The sequence below is a fragment of the Bombyx mori genome, chromosome 22 (genome assembly GCF_030269925.1).
Source record: "Bombyx mori chromosome 22, ASM3026992v2".
NCBI classification, from domain to species: Eukaryota; Metazoa; Arthropoda; class Insecta; order Lepidoptera; family Bombycidae; genus Bombyx; species Bombyx mori.
This window is the reverse complement of record NC_085128.1, coordinates 14,141,532-14,165,978: the sequence shown is the minus strand read 5'-3', so window position 1 is coordinate 14,165,978 and position 24,447 is coordinate 14,141,532. Positions and strand designations below refer to the sequence as shown.

At 35.3% G+C, this 24,447-nt stretch overlaps 1 protein-coding gene across 8 annotated transcripts in view; it reads left to right on the top strand.

Moving 5' to 3' along the window:
* LOC101738969 (glutamate receptor-interacting protein 2) overlaps nt 1–19,267 on the top strand; it is a 318,438-nt gene extending 299,171 nt beyond the window's left edge. For 2 of the 8 annotated variants that reach the window (XM_021347020.3, XM_062675032.1), the window contains 12 exons: nt 4,285–4,460; nt 8,184–8,285; nt 11,239–11,395; nt 12,690–12,916; nt 13,456–13,601; nt 13,717–14,068; nt 14,197–14,352; nt 14,678–14,809; nt 14,886–15,395; nt 15,626–15,825; nt 16,053–16,160; nt 16,475–19,267. In XM_021347020.3, coding sequence (XP_021202695.1) covers nt 4,285–4,460; nt 8,184–8,285; nt 11,239–11,395; nt 12,690–12,916; nt 13,456–13,601; nt 13,717–14,068; nt 14,197–14,352; nt 14,678–14,809; nt 14,886–15,395; nt 15,626–15,825; nt 16,053–16,160; nt 16,475–16,546 — 2,338 coding nt within the window. In that variant the 3' untranslated portion in view covers nt 16,547–19,267. Of the gene's footprint in view, nt 1–4,284; nt 4,461–8,183; nt 8,286–11,235; nt 11,396–12,689; nt 12,917–13,455; nt 13,602–13,716; nt 14,069–14,196; nt 14,353–14,677; nt 14,810–14,873; nt 15,396–15,625; nt 15,826–16,052; nt 16,161–16,474 lie in introns of all 8 variants that reach the window. The other 6 variants (XM_021347018.3, XM_062675030.1, XM_021347017.3 and 3 more) reach the window with 3 other exon arrangements.
* The last annotated feature ends 5,180 nt before the right edge of the window (nt 19,268–24,447 follow it).

The window sequence follows — 24,447 nt, the reverse complement described above, 5'->3', positions numbered from 1 at the left end:
AAAACAGGTGACTTTGAATTTTCGCTTCACACAGCAAGCTCAAGATAAGCATTCACAATGTTTATATTAAGTTTTTATTTTTATTTTATTGCCTAGACGTGTGGACGAGCTCACAGCCCACCTGGTGTTAAGTGGTTACGGGAGCCCATAGACATCTACAACGTAAATGCGCCACACACCTTGAGATATAGTTCTAAGGTCTCAGTATAGTCACAACGGCTGCCCCACCCTTCAAACCGAAACGCATTACTGCTTCACGGCAGAAATAGGCGGGGCGGTGGTACCTACCCGTGCGGACTCACAAGAGGTCCTACCACCAGTAAAAAAAGTCTAAAAGCACAGATTATTAACCCGACCATTTGCGATGGTTAACAATTTTTTTAGTTTCGATAAAAATAAGCAGCCTGCCCGTATATTCAGTCCTTACTAAAAGTACTGGGGCTTTTTTTATTAGAAACAAAGTCAGCGATACTACGAAGAATAAAACTGAGAAGATTGACCATTAATTAGAAAGTTTCTTTTCAAACGAGAAACTTCCGTCTCGAATTGCACATTCTGTACTTTAAATGAATTTTCTGACTTGGTATATTTTTAACGGCTTATAATGGTAGAATAAATGTATGGTAGTATGTCGTTATCAATGGTAGATAAACCTTTGACGGGCCTTAACTTGCACCTGTTTCTTAACACAACATCTTTTAAGTCAAACTGTCCTAAAATTTTGCATTTCTAAAAATGGAAGTCGTCTTGGCCTAAATGATAAGACCACACTTGTATTATACACGTGTGGTGTATACTACACCATTTGCATGCGAAGGATTCTTGAATACTTTGGCCACATCGCAAGGAAAGACAGTGACAACTTAGAGAAATTGATGGTCACTGGAAAGGTCGAGGGCAAGCGACCAAGAGGCAGGAACCCGACCCGTTGGACGGACCAGATTCGTGCAGCCCTGGATACCACAGTGCACGATGCTCTGCACTCAGCTGCAGATAGGAACAGATGGCGGTGCACTATAAAAAACAATCTGTTTCAAGGCCATGACCACGACCCTCGGTAATGAGGAAACCGACGCAAGGAGGAGAAGGTGTATACAGGTATACACGTGTCAAGCGATGCGACCAAGCGATGCGACCATACTGCGTATTTGAATACCGGCATGGTCGCAGATCCATTACGATTGGCATTAGCACTACCAATTTTTTAAAGTTCATAAATTATTTCTATGACGAATAAATAACATCAAATAATATTTTTTGAGTTTTTCTTCCGTTTATTTTAAAATGAAATATCTATTCGCACTTTGTACCTATCATATTTTAACCTTGCCAAGATTTACTATGCCGAGAATCTTCGCAATGTTCTTTGAAGTACAGAGATAGTGATTTAATTTAATTTTTTTATTACTGGTGGTAGGACCTCTTGTGAGTCCGCGCGGATGGGTACCACCACTCTGCATATTTCTGCCGTGAAGCAGTAATGCGTTTCGGTTTGAAGGGTGGGGCAGCCGTTGTAACTATACTTGAGACCTTAGAACTTGTAACTCAAGGTGGGTGGCGCATTTACGTTGTGGATGTCTATGGGCTCCAGTAACCACTTAACACCAGGTGGGCTGTGAGCTCGTCCACCCATATAAACAATAAAAAAAAATCTATTGTTCAAGGTGCAAAGTGACATTTGACTGCTCAGAGTAAGAGTTCAGTCATGTTCGATCATGCATATATGTATATATTATATTATTATTTAGTTACATGTCAGGAATTTGGCTAACCGACATGTTATTGTAAATTGGCAGGTTACATTAAATCGCTCCATGGGAAGTTTTACACACATAATCTACGTTATATGGTAAATGGAGCTAGAACGTCAAATATATTTTAATGTAACATCATAATTGATTGATAACATTTTATTAAGGTAATTGTTAATAATCAATTATAGGTAAAATAGCATTGAGATAAACATAAATGTCACTCGAAGTTTTTATCAGTTTTTTTGTTTTGGTATAGAATGATATTTTTGAATAACTAGTCAGGTCATAAGTATTGTCACACAGTAAAAACTTTTCTTTTAGAATGCTGGCCACAAAAAAGTTTATTGAATTCGAATTTCGAATTGTTCATGAAAATAAAAATGTATACTTTTAGAATTTTACTCATTTTTAAATATGGAGTGGACGCTTAAAGAAGACCGTGTTGCAGTTATTGCGTTGCATCGTTGCGGTTACGCGCCAATTCAAATTTTTAACATACTGAAAAATTTGAATATAACCAAAAGATTCGTTTATCGTACCATCAAACGATACAATGAAGACTCTAGTGTAGATGACAGGTCAAGAAGTGGTCGCCCTCGGTCTGTTAGGACTCCAGCAGTGATAAAAGCTGTGAAGGCGCGAATTCAAAGAAATCCCAAACGTAAGCAGAAACTGTTGGCCCTTCAGATGGGGTTAAGCAGAACCACGGTGAAAAGGGTGTTAAATGAAGACTTAGGGCTTCGGGCATATCGAAGAAAAACAGGACATCGTTTGAGTGCTCGTCAAATGGACCTGAGACTGAAGAGATGCCGCGCTTTGTTGAAGCGGTACGCGGGAAAAAATATCGGGAAATTCTTTTTTCGGATGAAAAAATTTTTACCGTAGAAGAGAGCTACAACAAACAAAATGATAAAGTGTACGCACACAGTAGTGAAGAAGCGAGCAACCGTATTCCGCGTGTCCAACGAGGTCATTTTCCATCCTCGCTCATGGTATGGTTGGGAGTTTCTTATTGGGGCTTAACAGAGGTACATTTTTGTGAGAAAGATGTAAAAACGAATGCAGTTGTGTATCAAAATACAGTCCTGACGAACCTTGTGGAACCTGTTTCTCATACCATGCTTAATAACAGGCACTGGGTATTCCAACAAGATTCGGCGCCAGCTCATAGAGCGAAGAGCACACAAGACTGGCTGGCGGCGCGTGAAATCGACTTCATCCGGCACGAAGACTGGCCCTCCTCCAGTCCAGATTTGAATCCGTTAGATTACAAGATATGGCAACACTTGGAGGAAAAGGCGTGCTCAAAGCCTCATCCCAATTTGGAGTCACTCAAGACATCCTTGATTAAGGCAGCCGCCGATATTGACATGGACCTCGTTCGTGCTGCGATAGACGACTGGCCGCGCAGATTGAAGGCCTGTATTCAAAATCACGGAGGTCATTTTGAATAAACTTTAGTGTCATAAGAATCTATGTTTTGTTAAGTTCATTTTGGTATATGAATGGTTACATAATAAATAAACTTGTTTCAATTATTTTACATTAAACATGTGACAGAATTTATGACCTGACTAGGTATAAAACAAAATTATATCAAAAATAAATTCAGGCCTCAAAATATATTTTTTTATTTACAAATAAACCCCAACAGTTTTCCCTGTTTTCCCCTTTTCCGTCCTATTGAATATCGCACACATTCCAGACTCTTGGAAGGCGGGAGGGAACAAGGTCCATACAAAATCATTCAAGGTATTTTGTGTAGTTACCGGTAGCGAGGTGTACTGAAAACCCACAAGGGTAAATACCACTATCGTGTCTGTTTGTATCTCGAAACATTTTCGAACAGTTTCGATCGGTGTAATATTTTTCATACAACACAATCGTAACTTTATCATCGTCATGGAGACGGCGACGTTCACTTTGTGATGTCCATGGACCCCGGTGACCACTTAAAACTGAAGCGTCAAGCTCGTTTACCCGCCAATACATTAAAAAGCCATCTTGGACACTAATTTGCTTTACGTTAAGAGAAAGCCTTTCTAAAAGTTTAGGTAAAAACACAGCCATCAGATTAACTTAGCGAGGATTAAGCCCTCGGCTTGCAGAACTTACTTCAAATGCTCTTAAATTACATTAGCGGGTCTCAAAGCAGTCACATAAACTTAATACTAGACTAATCCGTTTCATTTTATTTGCAAATTTATGACCGGCTTATTGATATCTGAAAGATCATATAAGTAACAGTTAATGCTGGTTTGACGAGATTTATCGTATCTAAATTTGTTGGTTACAAGATGTTTTACAAAAAAATTGCATATTAGATTTTAAAAATTAAATTCTTAATTATTATTTTTATTGCTATATATAGGAAGACCAATTCATAGGCTCCAGCAGATATACCGCAAGTGGCCAGCCACATAGACATCAATAATTACGTTAATACACCTTGGAAACATGGGGTCGGAAGTTGAAAAATGATGTAGTAAATAATAATTAATCACGATTTAGACGAATAAATCATTTGCAGGTGCGGTGCTCTACATCCCGGAGACCAGCTCCTGGCTTTCGACGATCACGTCATTGACGGAAACAATTATACCGCCGAAGAGGTGATGTGCTATTTGGAAAATTGCGAAGGCGGTTTCACGAGACTTCATATAGCACCGAGGCATGTTTTAGCCCATGCTGGACGGTTCACCCGAGGTCAGTGTGGTTAAGTTGTTAAGAAGTTGTTTTTTTATTAAATAAAGAAAATTCTGACCAATTTCAAGGGTTAAAGTTTTGTTTTTATTTCTTCAATTTGAAATTTTAACATTAGTTCTGTTTTTTCAAATGATATGAGGACGGTGAAGAAAGTACCCACAAAAGATCAATAATATACAAAATATTAGTTATTCAGCCAAATTTGTTTTATCACCTTCAAAGTATACACCTTCAGAAACGATACACTTATGCCAACGAATAATCCAATCGGAATCCGGAATCGAGTTCAGTTCTCGCCGCGAATTCTCCTTTATGTCTTCCTTATACCGAATGAAAACGGATGCCACGACATGGTAATTTTAGTTTAAAAGGAAAAAACAAAGAAGTCAGCCATATCTGCTGAATGAGGTTGTTGTTCGATGGTACCTGTTGAGCTTTTGGTCAAAAATTCGTTCATAATATTGGCCTTTTGCGAAGATGCACAAATCTGGCCTTTGGCCTTTTTCGTCGAATTTGCTCTTTAAAAGGTCGCATAAAGATAATATTTTTAATTTACCATTCAACCTTCCTGGCAAGAATTCCGAGTGCACAGCACTGCAATAGTTAAAGAAAAGTCTCAACATGGCTTTGAGTTTTGACAGATTTGACGTTGTTTTTTTCGGTTTTGGTTCAGTTGGAAGGCACCACTCCGAAGCTTGTTGACTAGGTTGCATCTCAAACTAATAAACCCACGTCTTGTCACCAGTAATAATGTGTTTCATGAATTTTGTGTCGGAATTGACCCGTTCTAGCATGTCCTCGGCGACTTTGTTACGATTGAGGTTTGGGAGAAAATTCAGGTCTTTTGGGACTAGCCGAGAGGCAACATGTTTCATACTCAAAAGTATTCATTTAATTGGTACGGATCGACTCGTGAGACAAAGAAAGTTCAGCGGCTATTTCTCTCAAACTTGAATGAGGATTTTCAGTAACTATTTTTTCACTTTTGCGATGTTACCTTCAGTTGCAGACGTTGAGGCCTACCAGATAGAGACAAATTTTCCATCATATCTTGACGCTTTTGAATGCTTTATACCACTTATAAGCATGTGTTTTTGAAAAAGTCGATGCACCATAAGGCTTCTTAACTTTTTCAGTGACAACACGAAAATTTTTGTTCGATGTTTTTATCCATTATAAAATTCGCTAAGCACCAACCGCTGCCTTCCGTCAATACATAGATATCATATTCATTAAATTAATTACTAAACTGTTTTATAACATTAGTACTGGTATTATTACTGCTATTTTTTACACAATTGTATTTTTTTTTTTGTAGTTTTATTTGTGTTGTGTGTACTTATGTAGTTGTGTACGTAGTTATAATTATGTCTACGACTCGCGAAAACCGAGGGAAATACTGTAGTTCCTCTCGATTAAGCACACCGTTCAAAATACACAGAAAAACGACGTTCTACTAATGTGGGCCCAGGAAATCCTCTTACTCCCTTTATATCTCACTTTCATCAATAATTATACGTCCCATATAACCTAATCTGTCCACCTAGGGCCATATGAAAAACTACCAGGACCAAAATCGTAAAGCAATTTTAGTAACGGAATCTTCAGGCCTCCCCGTTTGTCTTTGATAGCAGCTTAGATGAGCTACTCGAAGTTTTCACTGTTTCCTATGAGCTACTGGCTATTTGAGCGAACGGAACTAAAACCTTATTAGACGCTGGAAAGTTCTTAATGAAAACCGATTCGAAATTGATAGGGGACGATGGTAGTCAAGACTTGATTAACTGTTACTCAGAAGCTTCAGGTAAACTTTGTATAGCCTTAGTTAAATACTGACGGTAGAGCATAAGTTTCAACGGGTAGATGCTAAACGTACCACAACCCTAACCAGTCTATTTCTGTGCATCGATTAAGAGTTCCGCATTCAATATTGCGGAAACTGCTATTCAATACTAGTAAGACTTCGACTTCATTTCACCCGGTCGGGCATGAACCCAACTGCTTCAACAAACATATCCCATCACAACACCTCTGATGGTCTCAAGACTGGTGGCAGATCGCAAAGGAAAAAAACATACGACATTTGTCGCTGCTGTCTGCACAATGCATACGTTTGAAAATCATTAACTGTTACGCCGGTAAGAGTAACGGCATCTATCGCCGAATCGTCCAAAGAATATCGGAGGATCTAGTAGCATCTAGAACGCTCGAGAAGTACAACGCCATCTATTGTCAAATAGCGGAAATACAATACTAGAAATGTGTGGAATATTCTCGATAATTCGAGGGATGTGGTATCCGCTATAAAAGCGTTGCAGAGATGACACGCATTCAGCCAGTAATCGGAACTATCAGCAACTTTGTAAATAATTAAATTATAAAACTGTGTGATAGATGGACTGAAATGATTTTAATTCAATTAAAATTGTACGAAAATTGCTTCTTAACTTACACCACCTCCACACAAACCTATTATACCTACGTACATATGTGTATCAAACTCGGCTTGTATTATTCAAAAGGCTTTACTTCTTGATCTCAGATATAAATTTACGTTCGCTGAAGTGAAATTAAACTTCACTTTGAACTCCGTCTCTTTCATTTCGGCTCAATTATGCTACTGAAAGTTTTGTTCGAAATTATTAAGTAGAGAAAAAGCGATTTTACGCACTCCCTCGTGATCTGGGAATATACATATAAAACGATTATGATATTACCATGATACAAAATAAAATTACTGGTGGTGAGACCTCTTGGGAAACTGATGGGTGCCATCGCCCCGCCTATTTCTGCCGTGAAGCAGTAATTCGTTTCGGTTTAAAGGGTGGGGCAGCCGTTGTAACTACACTAAGACCTTAAAACTCATATCTCAAGGTGGCTGGCGGCGTTTACGTTTTAGATGTCTATGGGCTCTAGCCGGTGATCGAAGGCGCTGGCGGGACATTACAAGGAGCAAAATCCTGTTGACATATAATGGTCACGACCCTCAGCAGTGAGGAAACGACGCGAGGAGGAAGGGAGGAGGGGCTCTAGTAACCACCTAACACCAGGTGGGCTGTGAGCTCGTCCACCCATCTAAGCAATGAATAAAATAATCGATATATAAAATATCGCGAATCGAGCAAAAATTTTCTTATCTGTTCAACTGTACTAAATACCATCGGTACATATTAAGTCTAGGATAGAGATGATTTTAATTATAATAGCCAGTACAACTATTGCCAGAATAAGTAGTAATGTGATCACGACTTAATAATTTCAGTCCGATCCTATCTTGACGTATTTTATATCTATCTTTCTAATATATACCTACCAATATATAAATCTACAGTGGTTTTTACGGATGTTCCGTTATAACTACTACGTTATAACTATTCATGTAGAACTATACATGCACTTAATGGATAGGCTAATATTTATATGACTCCCTTTTTGGACTACACCAGTTGCGGGGGCGTCAATGATGAGAATATTTGTGGGGGTGAGAAATAATAATGATAGTTTTAAATGCCCAGCGAAGCGGACGGGTACCTACAGCTAGTTTCTAATATATTCCTAAACTTTTGAAGGAAGCGTAAATCAAAGGGCCCCCGGATACTTACCATTTAGATACGTACCGAGCTAGCTTGGACGTCGTAGATAATTAATAAAAACACGCACTTCAAACTTTACCCACAAAACTATATTAAGTACAATGAACTTCAAATGTGTGCTTGTTTTCAGAAAACTCAGTATCCGGCTCGTCGACCCTCAACGCTAAGAAGCACAGGCAAAGGAACTTCAGACAAAGTTCGATGCCAAAACTTGGCTTAACAGACGATTACGGTGAGTCAGTCCCGGGTTAATGCTATTGTTATGGGATCTTATACAAGTATTTATGTGAATAGTTTCGATCACAACGTTTTGTTGGTAGGTCAAATTGGATTTTGTTAATTTCCGCCGTTAATCTATATATTAATACGTGAAGCAAAAACTTTGTATCACTTTTTACGAAAATTGCGCAGACGGAGGAATATGAAATTTTCCACACTTATAGAGAATATAGAGAAGAAGTGCACAATGCTAATATTTTTTTAAAATAATGCATAAAAGATTCATTAAATCAATAAAGAAAACATTACACACACTACATACCATGTATTTGACGCACACACGCATGCATACTATTTATTGTTAAACTTTTGTTCTTGACGTCTGTGGTCAAATTGAGAATAGATTAAGTATTGTTTGTCTTTATTAATATTTTTTATAGTGTAGCCTTGGCGAAATTTGTGATTATAGAAGTATAAAATACAATCATAATAGGGTACAAACTCACAATTCCAACTAATTATAGTCGAATTTCGACTACTGCGGGACCTCTAGTAATAATTAATTTGTGGTTTCTAGAAAATACCACTGTCATAAATAACTTCTCTTTATTAGTGGCAGGACATATTACGAGACCACACGAGTGGCCATCAACATCCTGATAGTTTTTGCGACAGTGTAATTTTGCGTTTCGGTGTGTTATTCAATTTTCTACTTCATATCCAAAGACAATGTAACCAAATCTTCTGGTAGTACTACAACTATAAAAAAATGACATTTGAAACTCAATGTTTTAATTAAGCTCCGTTAATAATTTGTAATAACAAACTATTTAAATTATTTAATAATGCATCTAAATGCAGTTCATTGGAACTAGCTTCACATTTAGTTCTGATTAACCGATAACATTAATTGAAAAGCAATCACTTTGATCCACATGGCTCTAAGTAGCGTAGCTTTTAGTTTTGTATTTATAGATACTATTTATGTTCAAAATGTGCACTCCAGTATTAGAAACTGGAAATGTTTCTTATTTACGATTCATACATATGCTTTTAAACAATATTATCGATTGACTTGCTGTAGATGAAGGAACAAACCATAAAATATAAACAACGTATTAATATATCTCTCAGATATTTTGGAAAATTATTTAACGTACCACACTCCAATACTTTTTTCAGTACCCCTATACAAATACGTATTCCCATCGATATAAACCGGTGCATCGAAACGCGAAACATCCTAAGATCTCACGTAACCACGTAAGCCGTTAAAGTATTAGAAACGACGGAAATAATATAATAATAAAAGATGTGTGGTGTCGTGGGACACCGGATAGGAACGAAGTTCCATTAAAAAATAAAAAATAAAAAAGAATTACGAGAAAAAAATCGCGCGGTGAAATATCGCTGTGCGGAAAACAAGGCCTTATTCCACGGACTTTTTCTTACGGTTTTTACTATCACATTTTTTTCAGTTCGGTCGCGCAGTAAAACCCCTATCTCCTCCAAGCCTGCCGTAAGGAACTTCGTTCCAATAATAATTATTATTATAATCGCATATAATCACATGATTAAACTGAAAAAATAGTTTTAATTAAGCATTACTATTATCATCTCTATGGAGATATTTCTTACGAGTCTCAATTGCGTTCTTCAAAAGCGTGACTACTTTTCGAAACACGTAGGCCAAATGCTAGTATTATGAATACCAGCTTATAACGTGTTCCTACCAGTATTCAAGATAGGGTAACATAATTAAAATGGGAATTATAAGACTGGCCTTTACCAGAAGATGCACTTAGCTCTAAATAGTAATAATATAACTCTTTATTTGACACCACATGTACAGAGTAAGCATATAAAACAAATAATAGACGGTGACATTAAAAATAATCGTGCTACTATTCATGACGGTATTAACAGTATGGTAGTTGCTGTCAAGAGCCGAGATCGCAAAGTCGTACTGGTGAAAAATCTTCATACGTAGACCTTTCTAATGTAATAATCCTTTGACCTGATACGAGACTTCCAAAGCTACAACAAATTACCATCGAATGACAAAGGGTCTGTGACGTAAAGACACATATAATTAATTTACTGAGTAAAAACAGTTCCAACACCCATATTTGTTTAGGATGTGTTCGTTAGGGTAGTTCGTGCTAGTGCATTATGGTAATTTGGCGCTACTGTTAATTGGGTCGCGAAGGCGTGTTTATCAAAAGTTTGTTGAGGGATTAGTAATTTATTGTCTTTCCTCTAGTGTAGTAGATTTGTTGGAATCAATGTCATCATTCAGAAATGAATTCTGCTACATACTGACTTCGAATTGAATCCCATTAATTCGAACTGAATCCCATTTTACTGGTGGTAGGACCTCTTGTGAGTCCGCACAGGTAGGTACCACCATCGCGCCTATTTCTGCCGTAAAGCAGTAATGCGTTTCGGTTTGAAGGGTGGGGCAGCCGTTGTAACTATATTGAGACCTTAGAACTTACATCTCAAGGTGGGTGGCGCATTTACGTTGTAAATGTCTATGGGCTCAAGTAACCACTTAAAACCAGGTGGGCTGTGAGCTCGTCCACCCATCAAAGTTATAAAAAAAAATCTATTAACAAAACTTGAGAACATTATAACGGCAGAAATAGGCAGGGTGATGGTACCTACCCGCGCGGACTCACAAGAGGTCCTACCACCAGTAATTACGCAAATTATAATTTTGCGGGTTTGATTATTATTAGACGATGCTATTCCTTCACCGTGGAAGACAATCGTGAACATTTGTTGAGTACGTATTTCATTAGAAAAATTGGTACCCGCCTGGGATTCTAACACCGGTGCATCGCTCAACACGAATTCACCGGACGTCTTATCCCTTAGGCCACGACAACAACATATTTACGATAAAAAGCCGCAAAATTTGTTCTAGTTTTTAGTGACCATCAAATAAATCTGTTTTTTAGCAGAAAATCAGCAGAACTATATGAGCATGGGCGTGTGTCGCGTGGAGTCTCTCAACATCCAGCTGGAAGTGCCTCCAGGCCAAAGCAGCGGTTTGGCTGTCCACGAAGACAACACTGTACTTGTTATTTCACATGTATCTTCTCAGTCACCAGCTTATCGGTGAGTTCTGTTCTATGATTTATTATTAATATGATTTTACTTGTGTTATATTGTGTTGTAATATTCTTTTCTTCTGTTCTGTTGTAATATTATTGTTGTGTTGATGACACACGAAGATTCATTACTTTACTTGATTATGATTTTACTTATGTTATATTGTGTTGTAATATTCTTTTCTTCAGTTCTGTTGTAATATTATTGTTGTGTTGATGACACACGAAGATTCATTACTTTACTTGATTATGATTTAACTTATGTTATATTGTGTTGTAATATTATTTTCTTCTGTTCTGTTGTAATATTATTGTTGTGTTGATGACACACGAAGATTTAATTAAGCTTTTGTTAAATTTGTGATATTAACTGACACATCAAAATATTATCTTCACAGTAAAATGATAAAATGAACTTAAACACTTTTTATTTATAGTGTAAAAATATTATTAAGTAATGACGCAACGATATTTCTAATTGCTTGGAAATTATTAGGTATAATAAAATGGCCGTCAATATAAAAAGTGAAAGCGATATTACAAAACTTAGATGCCTAAATACTTTTTAATTAAGTTCAACTTATTAGTTATTCTCTAAGAATAACAGTAGATCCTCAAGTAAGATTTAAAAAATGTGAAAATTGAATTAGTTTTTTGTTTTATCTATACAGGGAAATTTTATGCTTAAATAAAATTATGACTGTAAAAATATTCTTACACAGATAATAACAAGTTTTAATCAATAAATTAGCATCACTCCTCCCTCATCAAGGATAAAAAATAACATATTTAACATTACAAAAAAAATTCTCATTTTTTTATTTTTTATTGCTTAGATGTGTGGACGAGCTCACAGCCCACCTGGTGTTAAGTGGTTACTGGAGCCCATAGACATCTACAACGTAAATGCGCCACACACCTTGAGATATAGTTCTAAGGTCTCAGTATAGTCACAACGGCTGCCCCACCCTTCAAACCGAAACGCATTACTGTTTCACGGCAGAAATAGGCGGGGCGGTGGTACCTACCCGTGCGGACTCACAAGAGGTCCTACCACCAGTAATTACGCAAATTATAATTTTGCGGGTTTGATTTTTACTGCACGATGTTATTCCTTCACCGTGGAAGTCAATCGTGAACATTTGTTGAGTACGTATTTCATTAGAAAAATTGGTACCCGCCAGCGAGATTCGAACACCGGTGCATCGCTCGATACGAATGCACCGGACGTCTTATCCTTTAGACCACGACGATTTCAAAGTTAATTAATATATTTGACTACATACTACACTATTTTTTAGGTCTGGCTGCTTGCAAATCAGGGACAGAGTAATGTCCATCAATGGACATGAAAACCTAACTGTTGATGTTGCAAATGAAATTTTACAAAGAAGAAATGATTCGCATAACAACAAATACTTAACTTTAAATGTGGAATTCAGTATGCCTAATACCATAGAAGCGTCTAGTGGTGTGTTTAATGTTAAATTAGCTAAAACTACTGCTGGCCTTGGAGTAACAATTACAGGTAAGGGGAATTTTTGGAATCAATATACTTAAATAGGCAGATTTGTTTATGGCCGAAGTAATATTCAGAAGCTACTGAATAGTACTGTACAGTACAATACTGTATATAGTACTGAATAGTACTGAATAGTACTGTACAGTACTGTACATAAATAATACTGAATACTACATAGCTCACCACCTTCTACAAAATGAGCACTGCTATTTATTCAAATATTTGAAATTGAAGTCAAATTTTAATGCGAATAATGGATTTTATTGACATCATTTTCACGAATTTAAGGATGTTCGATTGACTTGTCAATATGATTTTATTTTATTTAATACCTTAATAATTATCAAGACATCCAAAATAAAAAATAAAGATTATGTTAATTTTTGGGTTAAGTTTGCATTAAAGTATGCAAAGTATTAATGTATGTTAGTTTGAGAACTATACATATTATTATTTAAGTAAACTCGTTTAATTTAACGTCATGGCCAAAAACTCATCTACCTAAATAATTTTGGTTTGATCACTATACTAAAAACACATTGCAGGGTGTAAGCAGAAATTATTGAGTAATGAAGAACCAATGATGATATCAGACATCAAGCCGGGATCGGTTGCACATCGAAGTGGAGCTCTTGCCCCGGGAGATCAACTCCTAGCTATCAATGGACAGCCACTACATAATTTATCGCTAGTAAGATTTCATAATGTTTCTAATTTTAAATTTAACAGATGAAAAATTTACTTTTATAAAGTTAATGCATGTTTCGCATAGTAATATTAATACACAACAATTTTATGATTTGTAGGACACAGCATTTAATATACTACAGAATTCACCAGAAGACATAATTACGTTGAAGGTTAGAAAAAGAGATTTAACAGAAGACTGGTCAAATGTACACAAGAACGCAAAACTTACCTTGCAAAGTTTCAGTAATATAGAAACTAAAGCTGTAGTGCACAGCGGAGAAGATTCAGGACATCATACTGATAGTCCAAACAACAGTGCTAAAGAAAGTGAAAGAAGCCATTGTAGTAACGAAAATAATGCTGTTTTCACTGTAGAGCTCATAAAGCAAGAAAACGGTCCCTTAGGATTAACGATTGCGGGTAGCGAAGATATAAACCAACCTATTCTGTTAAGTGGATTGGTGGAAGGTATGAAGAAATCTTTGTTTTTTAATTTGTTTTTTTTACACAATTCACCTGTAATAGGCCTCTTAACAAGATTAATGTTTTCATTAAAAATTTAATGGCGTTGAAAATACAAAATACGTATTTCACAGGTGGTGTGGCTGAGAAGTGTGGTAAACTAGCTATAGGTGATGAACTGTTGAGTATAAATGGTGAAAGTGTTTTGAACAAACCATTGTCGGAAGCTATAAAATTACTACAACAAAGTGGTCAAAGAGTTCAGTTGCAACTGTGCAGGAAAGTAACAGGTAATTAAAAAAAAGGCATAATTTTATTGAAACGTACAAAAAAACTGTTTTTTTTTTATTATTGCTTAGATAAGTGGACGAGCTCACAGCCCACCTGGTGTTAAGTTGTCACCGGAGCCCATAGACATCTACAATTTAAATGCCGCCACTAGCCTTGAGATATGAGTTCTAATGTCTCAGTATAGTTACAACGGCTGCCCCGCCCTTCAAACCGAAACGCATTACTGCTTTACGGCAGAAATAGGCAGGGCGGTAACACCTCACAAGAGGTCTTACAAGAGATCCTACCACTAGTGAATAGATTAAACAGAAAACACTTTATTAGGATCTTTGGATAATGCAGAATCAGCGAGTGCAAGGGATTCTAGCCATTCGACATCAAGTCCAGGCTTATCTAACGATAGTGCTGTTGAATCCTGGGATCAGAATACACCAGTTAGAACAAGCGCGAACTGTGGTGAGTTTAAAATCCTTAATATGAATATGATCGTAAAACATTTCCATCAATAACCGTACAAAAGTTTATGTCGTAGGTACCTCAGAAATTATAGAATACGCAGTTCCAGATAAAAGCCGAATTACGGAGAAACAACCATATTCTCCATCGGATGATGATAAGCTTATGGCTTCATTCAACTCAGCCGCACCATACACTATCAACGACTTACCACTACCAAACTATTCTTTGAATAATTCGCTTAAAACTTTCCATTATGAAAATAACTGTATCATTCCTGAAGCTACGCTAAAAAATAAACAAAATATAACGAGAGAAGACGACGTGCAGCAAATTGAAATTTTGACCTCGACAATGAAAGACTGCAAATTGCATAACATGGAAAGATCTTCGTGCAAATGTGAATACGTGCAGATGAGACCATATGGTTTTGTATCACCGAAAACCAGGAGGCCTGATTGGGATGATTTTTTGAATAACGGTATCTACACGGTAACAACACCTCAGAAATCACCAATGAAGCCCGGTGTTCCGGGAACAAGCTTTCAGTTCTCCACAAGCCCTATTTACGAAAATGACGTCCCAGGTAAATTAATACCCCTTTTTTATATCTTACCAAATGCAACTTATATTATAAAAAAACCAAACCATAATTATATCAGTTCCTTACGATATACACTTAAAAATAATAAGAATGTATTTTTTACGTACAAAGTAATTTGAATAAAAAAATCTGAAAGGTCACTCGCACAAAGTCAACGAGACAATGAAAATTCTATCTTACGTTCTGATGACAAAGGTTACTTTTTCTTCTAGGTTTATACAGTACCGAGACATTGTCCCCGGCTAAAGGATCTATTCATCATGTCATTTTGTACAAAGACGCAATCTACGATGATTACGGATTCTCTGTGTCAGACGGATTGTATGAAAGGGGGGTTTATATCAACCGGATTAGGAAGGGCGGCCCTGCAGATATCGTCGGTTTGCTACGGCCTTACGACAGGATTTTACAGGTGAGCTAAAATATCAGATTTTGGCACAAAACATACGTGCCCGGAAAACTTCGAACCGATCTTCAAATTATAACTTGTATTGGATATGCGATTTCTTATTATTTGAGATCTTAATCCTTCGATTCCGCAGATAGAAAATGGTATAATTAATCTTTTATCTTTTGGGAGTTTTGGGAATCAAGCCTCTATTTTTGCCGTATTTTAGATGTTTATTTTTCTTTCTTCAGGTGAATGGAACACGAACAGTGGATTACGATTGCTGTTTGACAGTACCATTGATAGCGGCCGCTGGTGATCGTCTCGAAATTGTGGTCCAAAGGCTTGTTACGTCCCGAGTAAGCATACCTTAGCGAACTTATCTTGATAAGCTCTTATTAATTAAATTAAGAGTTTATGTTGTCCTATTTTCGATACATTTTAGAACTTGATTTTATTTAAAAAAAAACCATATTTACGCAATTCCCATTGCTATCAAGCGTAGGATGATTAATTGTTAATGTGACAATTAATTGTTATTTGTCATTATATAGTAGCAACCATTTTTTTAGTAAATCGAAAGCTTAGATTGTTTCATCTCAAATTTTCGACATTAGGGCACATACTTCAATAAAATTTAAGCCGTCTCCTTACTTGTTTTTATTTATTGCAGGAATTGAAAAATCAGAGGTTTGAGGATAGCTCCAGCCCGAGTGAAAGTAGTATAGTGACGAAGACGATTTAGTGTATAACCCGGCTGTAATGTGATTACATCCAGAGAGACAACTCAGTGAATAAGTGCAACATTTTCAATGTGGACAAAGTAAATAATCAGTGTTAAGCTCCGCGTCGGGATCGCTTCATAGAAAATTAGATTAATACGAATAGTTAAGTTAGTGCCCTATGCGAATAAGGAGTTAGGGTTCAAATGATTTATATACGGTTTAATATGAGATGTGTTTAAAACATTTTCCGAAATGAAAAATTTCAATGCATTTTTTTTATTCTATTGGGTGAACCTTAAGAGTACTTTAATTGAGTCTGCGATTGATTTAAACTTTTAGAACAGAAACTGACAGATTATGAAAGGTCAACGAACCCTCAAAATTAAGTGAGAGGCTATTTCAGAGGCATCAAATCTGTGCTAGAGTATAATGAAATAGGCCTTTGATTAAACATGTGCAAACAGATGTTGTTAATAGCATATCCATAAGTTATCAAGAGATAACTTAGAGGCATTATTCTAAGACATTTTATCAGTTGAATTGAAATCAATTTTAAACAAATCGCATCTTGAGGTGTATGATTCGAAGTTTGTAATCCTGTTTTAACATTTTCTTTTATTTTAAGTAGCTGTGATAACCCAGTTGAGATTTTTAGTTCCGAATACCTGAAAGTATTTTTAATAATTGTGAGTGATTAAAAACTTCTTTTTTATTTTACATTTGTTTAATTATTTGTTTATTTAACGATTTTATTTTACTTATTTTATAGTTTTCACGGAGACACATAACCGTGTAAATGTATAATTTTAAAATTTTGAACGAAATACGAAAAGGTAACCAATTAAAAAATTATGCTAAGATTTATTATTAGGGATTAACTGTACATAATTTAAAAGAGCAATTTATAATTAGAATACAAAAGATTAGGTGCTATTTTATTTTATTTCGATTCTTTTTTAATTTAGTTTAATACAAATACTCTATTAACATGCTGGGAAATTTTTATTCAAATGCAATGTTTTTTACTTTGTTATATTATTATATTTGCCGGTAAAGGCTTCATATGATTTTAAGATAAATAATAAATACATCAAATTACTTGTGTTTTATGTAACTTCTACCAAATAATAAACACCAAAGAAAGTTATGCCGTGTCTTGCCGTGTTATTTTACTATTACTGTAAGAATAGATGTAACTAATAATGAAATAATAACAATGCCAAAGATTAACCAAAATTGAGTAATAGCCTCTCTGTTTCCATGATCCTCTCGATTAAAATAAAGTAATTTTAAAAACAATATGTGTCAGATTTTGATTTGTCTATTTATGTCAATGTGTTTATTAAAAAAAAATGCGACTCAACATTTTCATGATTTTCTTAGTTTTAAGAGTGAACATGTATTTCGAATGTATAGATTTTAGTTAGTTGAACTACAAGTTCAATAAACTAATATAATTCATTAGTTTACGTGCAAATAGATTAATTGCTAAGATTATTAATATTTAGGCAAAAAAAAGTAAAATTTGTAGCTACTGAAATCAGATCGGTAGCATAATAAAATAATATGTTGTATGTTAAGCAAAAGATACTAATCTGTGTGTTTCCGCATCGCCCGTGTGTTTCTTAAAACTTAATATAGTTATTGTTGGCAATTCTGAGAAAGTTTCTGGCATGCCATAATAAAACACAATTAATGACGAGTGTTCTCTCCGAACAATATATGTTTATCTCATTTGTAATATTTAGACGCCATGACGTATTTTCTAGCTTATCGTAAGATACATAATATTTCTAACCAAAGTACAAGATAAGCACTTTATAAAGATTATAATTTTCATTCGTTTTATTGGCTGATATCAATTTAAAGATCTAAAAAGAACCTGCTTAACAACCGAGCAGTGATGGAGTTATTCGAGATGGAGTAATTTAATAAGTAGATTAAATCAGCCTTCACTTACTTCCTCAATAAAACATTCATTCAACTTCGGTTTTCGATTAAATAAAATAAAAAATTGTAAAAATATAAAGGAGTAAAATATGATTGATTACATTAAAGTTTAGAAATGAGCGTTTGAATCTTTAGAATAGTTATTGTACAGTTAATTTGTAACTTTATAGAAAATAGAAATGTTTGTTGTAGATAGATCAATATAAAATGTTTTATTAGATTTGTAACGTTTTCATGAAATTGTAAATATTATGAAAATTAAGTAATACTTTGATGTAATTAGTAATAAAAAGAATGCGTGACATGTAAATCTGATTTGTGTTGTTTTTTTTTTCTTTCATCGCTTCAATATTTCATTAATTCGTTGATTCAGCAACAAATAACATCATGTCCTTAAAAAAAAACACTAAGTCATAAACTTTAATGTGGATTCTGAAGTCGTTAATAAATTGGTTTTTTTTTACTTTTTCGAACGATTTGTCAGTCATCGTAAGTTTTAAAACAAATTTTTTTAGTCCGATGTTTCGATACTGTTTCTCTATTAGTCTTTTGAAATAAAATCAGTGAGAATGAAACCATTGGAGTTTTCATATAGAAGATCTGTATAAGAAAACCAAAGGAAAATCATTCAGTTGTAGATAGTTGTATAATGGACTTTTACATTTATATTTTTGTATCTTAAATTTTAAGAGTAATTTATGTACATTTATTTCTATTTACATTTAACCTATTATTTTAATTAATTGGGCTAGAACGTAATTATCACTGAATCAATAAAACGATATACATGATTATTTTGTTTTATTTGTACAAGTCTAATGATTTTACTGACTGATTCTGAAACGCTTGCTGGAAACCGGTCGCAGAAGTCAATTACTTGTTTTAGTACCAGTTCAATTAGCATTTTTCGGCTTCCATGATCACGAGAAATAATTAAAACGTCTTTTACAGTAGAAATTTGCGTTTATAATTATTCTATTACCTCTGCAGCTTCGAATACATCATAGTTTTCGTGGTATAAGTGATATACCAACGTCTTATTCTTTGCAAATAATTAAATGAATTTAATAAGCGCGAAAACGCGATCGTGAAGGTAGTTTGAATTTCACTTTTAATTTTAGAAGACATTCGCTGAATTAAAAAGGGCGCCAGCATAAGATTAAGAATATACATGATTTTCTCCTTTAAAACACTAATTTTATAATAATCTCGACATATGTGGCTTAAGCCTAATTTTTTTTCTACCTATGCTGATAGCCTTGAGAGGCTATATCAGCTTCGCCCTAACGTGTAGGTGAGCTCACGGGGCTCAAGCTGGAGTGATGCTAGCACTGGCCTTAGTAAGAGCAGAGTAATTCGCAGAATCTACCACCGGATCGCAAACGCGATCAACTGAGAAGATCCGGCGAGAAACTCAGTAGGCTGTGTCTGTGGGTTAATTCGCTCGTCGAGTTCTTCTTCGCAATCGACGGGTTCGACGAGGACGGTGACTGGTGCTTGTGGTACATGAAAGCACCGTTAATGGATCGGGAGGATCCGTAATGGCGTGTTTTGGGCGCCTAAGCCTAAAATGTATACCATTGCTATAGGACAAGGTATCTCCTAGCCTTTCAAACCCAGACTGTTTCGCGACCCGTTGCGAACTTATTATTAATTACGATCTATTATAGAATTTATATTTTATTCGTATTTTGTGTGACCCACTATATGATGGCTGTAGGTGTCTAAACACACTTTACAGCAAATGCCGTGAGCAAACTAATGCAAAATAATACTGAGAGAGAGCAAACAACAAATTATCATGGACCACAACTAAAAAATGAACACAATACATTTCAAGCAAAACAATGTCGAACAAATTAGTGAGTCAAGCGATGTAAATCCGCTGTGAATAAAATACGTCGGTATTAATCGAACAACATCGATTAATGTCACATCAGGCAGAACTGAACTGGTGAGCGGTCTTTACACGAAATCATTAACATGTATTCACCCACACGAAGAGTTTATTTGAAAGCACAATTCGATTTCGAAGATAAGGTATCGTGATAATAGCCAAGGACTCGTATTAGGGGTCCGATTTTCTCGTCGGATCTTCTAAGTGGGTCGCGATTGCGATCCGGTGATAGATTCTACGAATCATTGCTCTTGTTAGGGCTAGTATTAGTAAGCTCTCTCAGGTTGAGTCCGTGAGCTCACCTACCGGTCCGGGCGTATCTGGAATAGCCTCTTAGGCTACCAGTGAATAGGCAGGGAAAAATAAAGGTCGCTTTAAGGGCTTTAAAATAATTGAACTAATAGTAGTATTTACATTGTGATGCTTACGGGCTCCAGTAACCACTAGTATACTACTACTAGCTTAGCGACCCTGGTAACTGTACTCGTCGCACTCGACAAAGAATTCGACGTGCAACCTAACCCATGCATCAGCCCGCTGAGTTTCTCGCCGGATCTTCTCAGCGGGTCGCGATTCCGATTCTGTAGTATAATCATTCGCGAAGCAGCTACTCTTGAGTTATTAGGTCTCCTTAGGAAACGCTCAGGTAGCTGTTAGTAAATTCCACCCCTCCTGGCTGAGCCCTTACTCGCCCACCTGTCCTGGTGAATACCTCAATCATAAAAAAATAGTATACTAGCACACTAAAAATCTTGCATTACTACCGACCAGCCCTCGCTTCGCTTCGGAAACTGTAATTTATTATTGATTTCTCCACTATTTAATGGATGTTATTATACATACAAACCTTCCTCTTCAATCACTCTATCTATTAAAAAAACCGCATCAAAATCCGTTGCGTAGTTTTAAAGATTTAAGCAAACATAGGGACAGATAACAGAGAAAGCGCCTTTGTTTTATACTATGTAGTGATATAGTGCATGTTGTGTGTTCGCTTAAAATAGATATCATTTTCCCGACACTGTAACAACATAAACAAAACAATTGCAATATGTTTCCGATGATGGCGCCGTCGTTCTGTGCCGCGACACGTCACGCTCGGTTAGCGCATGTCAGACGGAGAAACTGAAACGTGAATTTTGATCATCCACCGCGATAATTCCTTCACATCTCATGTAGGTACATGTATTTAGAAGCGTTATTTTTAAAAAGTTTTGTAATGTAAAAGAACATTTAAATGTTTTAATATTTTATTCCTGTATAATTTAAAATAGTTTTACGGTTTTATCTCGCGTTTTCTGTTTGTTATTATATAATTTCCTGTGCTTCGAATACGTGTTGTTTACAATTTTTTTGGTCAAAATTCAAAAACAATTTTTTATATGTGCTTCACATTTTTATTTATGTATGTGTCGATGGACACATGGTATCTTCGACGCTGACTGTGACGTCGTGGTTAATAAAAAAGTGATGTGATCTTTAGGCACTAATTTTAAATGGTAGTTGAAGAATTCCGAAATATGTAATCTGTAATGCATTCAATACGACTGACGTTTATTATTATACTCTATTCCAATTACGAAGTCCCATTTGACAGGTGTTATTATTATGTTATGGTGTGTGTGAATTAATTGTATAATGATTTAGATTGATCGTTTATTTTTTAAATGATGTTTAGTACCATGAAAAAAATTTATTATTATTTCAAATTATGCGAAACGTGAATAGTTACGTTCTAAGAAATGTCAAAAGGGACTTCGTAATTGGAATAGAGTATAGTTGCAAGATTCCGAAATAAGTAATCTGAAATTCATTCAATATTGTGAAAATACCCATGCTTATACAATGCCACATCTGAATCACTCGATTTCTTAATACTTTTAAATTTTCACACTGCTATCGAAAGGCACTATGATTTGGTGAATGCGTTGCGTCAAGGAGCGTTAGACTCATCTAGTCAATTGGTGTGACATGAAAAGAGCGCGACGTTAAGTACGCGGCGCTAAGTACGCGTTCTGTTTGACGAAGGCCTTACTGACGTTTATGTAAGCTATAGCTAGTTTTTGATCCCTGGCTTACTTATAATGTATATACATAGTATTCGACTGCATATTTAAACAAAATTTAACCTTGGACCCCTCACTCGTACCTTTCCAGTCGGATTCAAAACGACTACGATATTCTTGAAAATTTAAAAATTATAAACATTCATACCGCGTGTCATAAAACAAAATTGAACTCTAACATTCGTGCTGCAAATAAAAAGTCCTATGTCGTAGGCACAAGGAGTACTTTCGTAAAATTGGGAGTCTTTCGTATGTTTGCGTAAACGAGTATGCCGGGGGTTGCACAAATTTTCTATTTTCCAAACGATTTCCTTCAAATTAATGCCTCGAATCTATCGGCGCTTCGCAAGTTTGTAGTGATTTTGCATATAACGAAGATTTTCTCTTATCGTGGTATTTATTTAAGCAAAATAGTACTTGATATTGTAGTATAGCAATAATATTATTTAATACTTTTAAGTCAGTTTGGGTATCTATACTCTATTCCAATTACGAAGTCCCATTTGACAGATGTTATTATTATAATATGTTATATTAATACGTGAAGCAAAAACTTTGTATCCCTTTTTACGAAAATTGTGCGGACGGAGGAGTATGAAATTTTCCACAATTATAGAGAATATAGAGAAGAAGTGCACAATGCTAATATTTTTTTAAAATAATGCATAAAAGATACATTAAATCCATAAAGAAAACATTACACACACTACATACCATGTATTTGACGCACACACGCATGCATACTATTTATTTATTGTTAAACTTTTGTTCTCGACGTCTGTTGTCAAATTGAGATTAAATATTGTTTGTCTTTGTTAATATTTTTTATAGTGTAGTCTTGGCGAAATTTGTGATTATCTAATATATAAAATTCTCGTGTCACAATGTTCGTTCCCATACTCCTCCGAAACGGCTCGACCGATTTTCGTGAATCTTAGCGTGCATATCGGTCAGGATTGAGAATCGAACAACATCTATTTTTCATTCTCCTAAATGTTAAGGGTGGTCCACCCCTAAATTTTATTTGTTATTTTTTAGACAAAAATTTTTGTTTTTATTTTTTTATGATACAACATAGAAAAATACATACAACCCTAAATTTTCACCCCTCTACGATCAACCCTTATTTTTTATTTGCCAATTAAAAATTTTAATTTTTTTTGCGACAATTTTGTTTTTATTTTGTCTTGACGTAGAATAAAAAAAATCATATTACTCTGAAATTTTCACCCCTCTACGATCAACCCCTATTTTTAATTTGTTAATTATAAACTTTAATTTTTTTGGCAAGTTTTTTATTTTGTTTTGTCATGACTTAAAATAAAAAAAATCATATTACTCTCAATTTTCACTCTTATACGATCAACCCCTATTTTTCCATCCCGATTAATATTTTTTTTATTCTATGCACAGATCCGCAATAAGGTTGCAAGATGGCAATCAAATATTATAATTGTAGTACGATAAATTCTTATTCAGAGTTTATAATTTCAAGTTCCTTTAATTATGATTTTTTTAAATTGAATTTGATCTCCCGCCCTCGCCGGCCGACTACTGATCAACTATCAATCGATCAGCTATCCCCGCCAGGTGTCACCACTCATCCAGCAAACATCACGTAGTAGGGATGAGGACGAAGCCGGTCTCCTGTCTTACTCACTCACTATACATCATAGATTATACACTTAATATATTTGAGAGCTATACAATACTATACATTTTTCAGCCATGTTTTTTTGGTTTTATTTGTGTATCAATAGTATGTTCAGTAGGTCTGAGAACCGGCTACTATCTATTTTTCATACCCCTAAGTGAAAAGGGTTGTCCACCCCCAACATTTATTTTTTATTTTTATTTTTTGGTTATTTTTTTTTGTTTATAAGGTATTATGTGGTTAAATGAGGTTTTTTTTTTCTACAGTAGAATTTCCCTAGAAATCTTATTTGAGGCAACACAACGTTTGCCGGGTCAGCTAGTAGAAGTATAAAATACAATCATAATAGTGTAA